The sequence below is a fragment of the Dysidea avara genome, chromosome 2 (assembly GCF_963678975.1).
Source record: "Dysidea avara chromosome 2, odDysAvar1.4, whole genome shotgun sequence".
NCBI classification, from domain to species: Eukaryota; Metazoa; Porifera; class Demospongiae; order Dictyoceratida; family Dysideidae; genus Dysidea; species Dysidea avara.
The window spans coordinates 29,632,962-29,639,622 of record NC_089273.1 but is presented as its reverse complement, the minus strand read 5'-3'; the positions used below and the strand labels follow the sequence as shown (position 1 = coordinate 29,639,622).

Sequence of the window (6,661 nt, the reverse complement as noted above, 5' to 3'; positions counted from 1 at the left end):
CAATACAGCTTGTAGTGTTGTTTGTTTGTAATGCTGTGAACATAACTGAAAACAAAGTGTATTGGCCACTTCACTATTGATAATTGGGGCATACGTTCAGACAATAACAATTAACCAGTCATAATATTGTTAACAAACGAGTAGAAGGAAAAATCTTTATCCCTTAAAGCCTGTATGTAGGCAAGTACCCATGGCTGTTAATGAAGTACTATATCTTTGGAAGCATATACCACCTATAAATATAATAAAATGATATGATAATAAAATGATACCTGGAGTTTTACCTCTGGGCTCGTGCATGAGACCAAAACTTTCTGTGCAAGCAACTTTTCAATAAACAAACACCCAAACACTTTACATACAGGAAAATATTCATAACTCGATGATGGGTGCTCCTACAGCTGTTTATCAACTGGCGATGGGTTTCATTCAAGTCACCATTTAAATTTTATCAGGCCATTATAATACTCATGTAATCAAACCCACAATTGAAGTTGAACACATGGTGAAAAGATGAAAACTTGATTGTTGTTTATTACCTGTACTTCATAACAAGTGAGCCTTTGTGGTTACAGCATTCATAAACTAGCCTAGTAAATAGACTTTGTACAGTATAGTTTTAGGCTAAAGGAGTTAAGCTATGTACCCACCTAATGTCGTCATGTACATATTCCTGTATTGTGCAAACACACATCACTACCCAAAAGTTTTGTGCAGCTTCACAAGTTAAGTTCTATTTAGGGTCAAAGAAATATAAGGTAGTGGAACAAGGGAGGTCACCTACGTAGTTTCCTATTGTTACATCTGTTGCATAAACCAACCGACTATACACTTGTAGTATTGTGAAGTCATTTAACTCCTTGTCAATACAGAAACACAACAGATAGTTATGTGAGTATGAACTTGTCATTGTTTTTAAATTCCCCTTACATTTAGTTTGGCCAATTTACTTAAATTGGGAATATTTCAGTGAACATGGTAAGTGAGTATGCAGTAGTTCTCATGGGATAGCATCTGTATGAAACAATAGGATAAAAATTATTTTTGTGTTGTACTTGATTTCATGCAGGATTTCAGGTCAACCTGAAAGATCATGATTCCTGGAAACCACCTAATGATTTGTTAGTCTTCCTGTATAGATGTAAAACACCATGGTCATATTTTCCTGTAAAGAAATACAACCATGGTGGATATATCCCTATAATATAGAGAGATACTGTACATATTGTAGAAGAATCCATTACTTTAGAAAATATTTTAGTAGTGCTAAGGACCTTACATAATTCCATTACTGATTCACGTGGACTTGTACTACACTGCTATTGGGTGTTTAATCAAGGATGTAATTTTTGTAAACACCACACCGATTTACCGTGAGGGGGCAGGGGGACATATACGTAGTTCAGTACATAATTAAGTAAACCCCGATGTATTATCCATATATGAGTGTATTGTTTGGATGGAAAGTCCTCTTATATGTATGTAGCTTTTGTCTTGTTGTATCATCCAGTAACTTGGTAACTTGGTTTTCCTCATCAAAATTGTTGACTATGAAGCACACATGTACATGTTGTATATTTTAGTGGTACTAGTGGTGATGTAATGTTTGTGTGCTACGTACACCTTTGCAGTAAAATATAAACTTTTAAAACTGTTTTCCATTATAGTGGCATCACCATTCCATTCCCATCGACAGCGGAGGAAACTATTGCTTACAACTCACTCAGAGTAGATCCTGAACCAAGAAGATCTGTAGTGTCCAAGTTATTGTCAGTTAATCATCATCAACTAACAGCGTAAGTTACTGTATAAATGTTACACATATCATGTGTACTGACTCTAGTACTCTCTCTGTGCCTGTCTTTCTTCATCGCTACTCATTGATGAGCCCAGGTTTAGTGACTACAACAGACAGGGCTGGGTCCAGAAATTTAGTGTGGGGCCTTAACTTGTGTATGTCAGAAGTGAATCTGTAGTAGTTGCTGAGTGGTAGTGATGGCTATTTTATTTGAGTGGCCGACCACTGCCAACCACTGTGGGCACATGCATGCATCCATAGCTATTATATGATCTTTTAATGTCATGTTATACATAGGAAATGTAACTGCAATTCCACAATTGATACAGTAGGGCCATGACTGGACCAAAATGTTTGCCTTAATAATTTGTTGGCCTTGTAAACAACTCATGTAGTATATGTGACTGAAAATGCATAATCCTGAAAACTGGATTATACACATATACACCTTTTAAACAAACTCCTAAAGTACAAGAGAACAGTTGAAGCTGTCTAAAAACTACAAACACCATGTTACTCACCGTTAAAGTTTGGCCCAAATGATGCTATCCATCATCGCATCCTTTCATCCCAGAATTTGATTTTGTGCTTTTAACCCATTCCTACCGAAGTTATTTCGTAAAACCGCAGAAAAACCTCAGGAAATGAAATTTTATGGCTTGTGTGATCTTTGCGCAATACGTGAGGACCCCACCCATTAATTAACACGGAACGCTATATACCATATGAAAGCCATCTTTCCCTTCTACCCAAACATCTAAAAATCTTACAACAAAACACATAACTCACGCGCTTTGAAGTGAAGAAAGGCGCATTGTTATTCTTCGCCATAGCAGCGAAAGATGGACGCCGCCATCTTGTTATAACCCCCAGTTACATCATACTGTATATTTTTAGAATCCTTATCACGTGAGGAGTAGTTTTATTCTTAGTAGAACACACCATGATGCTCAGAGCGAAAGTTATCGAAATTTAAACAGGTACAACTATTTTTGATGCGTGTTTGTGTGTTTATAAGTATTGATAGTTCCCCATACTTGTTCTTATCGCTTTGCGTTAAACTTTATTAGAAACGCCTGGGCCTACTCAGCAAATTGGTGGTTATTTCAACTTCATAGCCCTTAGGACGAAAGAGTTATGGGTCCATTTATAAAGGGCACCCGTAACACGCATTTTTTGGCAATATATTAGCCATTCGGTAATAAAGGGTTAAGGTACAAAAGAACTACAGTATCTCTTTGTCTTCTTCCTTTGCATATCGATACATAAAAGGCTATAACTAGGCCATAGTTTGTCATATCATCTTTCTGTATGTCATCTTGCTCATCGCGTGATGGCGATTCAGTTGATATACAAATATCACATGATTAACAAAATAACACTAACGATACGGATGTGAAAGGAAACACAATGCTTCATAGCAGGTGAGTTCCTTTTTAAACTGTTACAAAGGGAAACGAAAGGGTAGGCCTTCCCAAGTAAGAAAATTTCTAAGATATTGGATAAATCCCTGTTTAAAACCATGTATGTAAAAAGTATTGTGCTTTTTTCGTTTGTGTTTTATCAAATCCAGTTTTCTGTTGATTATGCAGGTTTAAGGATTAATCATCTAGCTACCTATGTGTTAGATTTGCTTAATACAGTGGAACCTGTCTATAATGGTCACCTTGGGACCAGATATATCTGGCCTTTATATACAGGTGGCTGTTATAGAGAAAACCTGTATAAGGTGGTCAGCAGCATTTTAGTGGCTATGGCCGTTATTAATGAGTGATTATTATTAAGAGGCTCACGCCAACCGCAATGTAGTAATTTTGTAGTACAGAAAGGACAAGGTGAGCTTGTTATGAATGTTGGTTATAGCTATTGAATACGTTTAAGCAATGAAGCCTGATAGATTATATAGTATTCATTGAAAGGTAGGAAGTGTGATAATTGTGCATTAATTGAAACGGTGCCATGGTGCCAGGCAGTTGGCTTAACAAGCCACCATAAAAGGTAGCGACCGCTATATGAAGGAGAAAGTTATGTATACAGTGATTCATAGGCGGATTCTTGGTTGGCCGTTACACGCGTTAGACAGGTGACCGCTTAATGCAGACAACAATACATACATTTGTATGAGAAAATATTTGGGACCTCGTGTCCATGGCCGTTATGCAGAGGTGACCGCTTAATCCAGGTGACCGTAACACAGGTTCCACTGTAATATAGTAGAGTGCTCTAAATGTAGTCTTAACAATTAACAGACACCTCTGTATTAAAGCCCAGGTCAGCAGTACTGACCCTGTTTCAATCCTAGTGGGGAAAACTTCACGTTACTTTTTTTTTTAAATACCTGCAGGAACTTCACAGCCACAGAAGCCAGACTACTGAGAGTTGCAGTCGGATCTTTTCTTGATCACCTTATATTGGCTGTTGACACTATGAATAGATTTGGACAGACACTATCAGTTAATGAACACACATGTCATAAAATACTGTTAGCACACTTTACTTTAGTATGGGGCTGTGACTGAATTGGTTGTGATGATTGTTGCTGAGGATGATTAAAAATAGGCCTGTAACTGTGACCATGTCATTGTACATTGTGTACACCAAAAGTTTATGAGAAGACTTTAGTCCCTTCCATGTCATACATAGGCGGTGGAAACATGCCCCCCTCCTCCAATTTTTTTGGACAATATATTCTTCCAAGAAAAGGTCAAGATACTCTAATAGAGCAGTCACCTTTACGTTTCCTTTAAAACCTGTAAGTTACTAGCTAGTAGCTACTTAATGAGCTCAAAAGTAAAAACATAGTAAGATAGAAATTTATGCCCCCAAGAATAACATCTTATATTCTTCAAATTCCAAACTTCGGTCAAAGTTGGTCCCTTATTCCTTGGATTGCTCCACCACCCTTGTTCCACACAGGTCAATTTAGTCTCCAAATGATAAGCAGCTATACAGAAAGCATCTGGTCACATAATAGCAGTCAGCAGGTATAATTAGGTTAACTGTGATCGGGGAATGAGAATAAGACAATATTAAATAATTTAACAAAACATATCAATAGAGTAAAACATTAAACTGATCAGACAAGACAATGGATGTATGTGATGGGAATGATGAAGTTGCAAACTTAGTCAATTAGTTTGGTGTAATTGAGGTTGGCTTTACATTCATACTATACGTAGATTGCACAACATTGTCAATCAAAAGAATTGATTTGTACGTCTACACATCAAAGAAAATCCTAGCTTCACAACAATGTGGATTTTTCATTGTCACAGCTGGCCACACTTCATTGGGAAGATCTACAACTTTCATCTCTGATGCATCCCGTCCTCTTGTCCTCACAGTGCAGATCCTAGTGTCCATGTCCAAGTCAAAAATACACTCCAATCCAGACTTTCTAAAAAACTTGTCAAACAAAGGGTAAGCAGTAAAGTCATCACCAAATTGTTTCACTGATATCAGTTGTTTTTCTTCAGAAGAGATTAGGCCAAATCCACAGTATGTTATATCACGACTTAAACAACATCGCCACTTGTGTCTTCCAGAGGTAAATGAAACACTGCCACACAATACTGGCATTGACACTTCACTCATACTAGAGGTTGCAGCACAAGTGTTATTCTCCGTAAGTTTAAATTTACAATACTTAGCGTTCACATCAGGATCCCAGTGCCAGGTAATTTTTGATGGTGGCTGTACCAATTCTGAAGCTGTGAAAGTTCCCTGCCACACAGGCTGCAGTCGCAGTGTCAATTTCGTCCCGGAGGGCAACACGTCAGGAACAAACACCACGGGGTCGCCGTCTTCATCTAGAAATATCGACTGATGTTTGATCTCTTCCAACTTTGCTTTGTCTGTTGGAAACATGTTGAACATTTTGAGAACCAGTTCTAAGACTTCATCCTTTGGTGTTGCCGGATAGAATTTTAGTCGCTGACACGAACCTTCGTAATACACGTCTAGCACTTTTGCCATGAAGAAAGGCTCTCACTGAGTCTCGTGACTCCTTCTCCAAATAAGCCCCCCCCCCCGTCTTTAAAATTGGGAGCGCAATCCTCATTTCTATTTATTTATTATTTGTACTGTCAGAGCAGTCAGCCCTGCTGGTGTGCTCGGGAAGCTATCTCTACAGGCTACAGTATCGTTTTGAATGACGCTAGGGCGATGAGTCAAGATCGATTTGCTTGTGCAATCCCAGCCAGGAAGAATATACCGAACTAAAAGTGAGTTCATAGACAGTCGTGACAGTGTATAGTGTGGCTCTGGCTAGTATGCATTGATGCATAGATTATGCTATTATCTATGATGGATATCTCACATACTTAATATTTATGTACCTATTACAAGGGGTAGTCACTTCCATACCGCCAGTTGATACACTTGCGACCGGGATCAAGAATTTTGATCGTCGAAATTTTGCCTTGATCGCTTGATTTCACCTATAAAATGGCCTTGATTCTTGATCGTCTACCGTAAAAGCCTAGTAAATCCTCGTGTCACTGCAAGTTAGCTTTCGAAGGTGCTTGATCGTCACTTTTGCGGATGTCTTGATTGCTTGATTCACTGTGCAAAATTACCTTGATCATTTGGTTGAATCTTGATCCCGGTCATAAGTGTTTCAACAGACAGTATTGAAGTGACTACCCCTTGTATTAATTTTAAGCCCCACCAGGCCCCGCCACCAGTACGGGGAGGGTGCGGATTTGACCTGGTAGAAAGTCAAATTCTCCAATTTGGGGGAATTCTCGCTGTATTTAGAGTCACGGGACATTTTGCTGTTAAAGTCACGGCGTAGTTACCCAGAATTCACACTATAGTTGTATGAAGGTAAGAGTTTGAGGCGAGCTAGCCAGCATGCCCTGA

General features: G+C 38.6%; 1 protein-coding gene across 1 annotated transcript; it reads left to right on the top strand.

Annotated features, from left to right (window-relative positions):
- The first annotated feature begins 385 nt into the window (after positions 1-385).
- LOC136247987 (EKC/KEOPS complex subunit LAGE3-like) lies at positions 386-4,420 on the top strand. Its single transcript, XM_066039805.1, has 5 exons — positions 386-433; positions 888-978; positions 1,070-1,121; positions 1,668-1,796; positions 4,143-4,420. Exons 1-5 carry the CDS (start codon positions 386-388, stop codon positions 4,315-4,317), a joined length of 495 nt encoding a protein of 164 aa, XP_065895877.1. The 3' UTR covers positions 4,318-4,420.
- Positions 4,421-6,661: the final 2,241 nt, after the last annotated feature.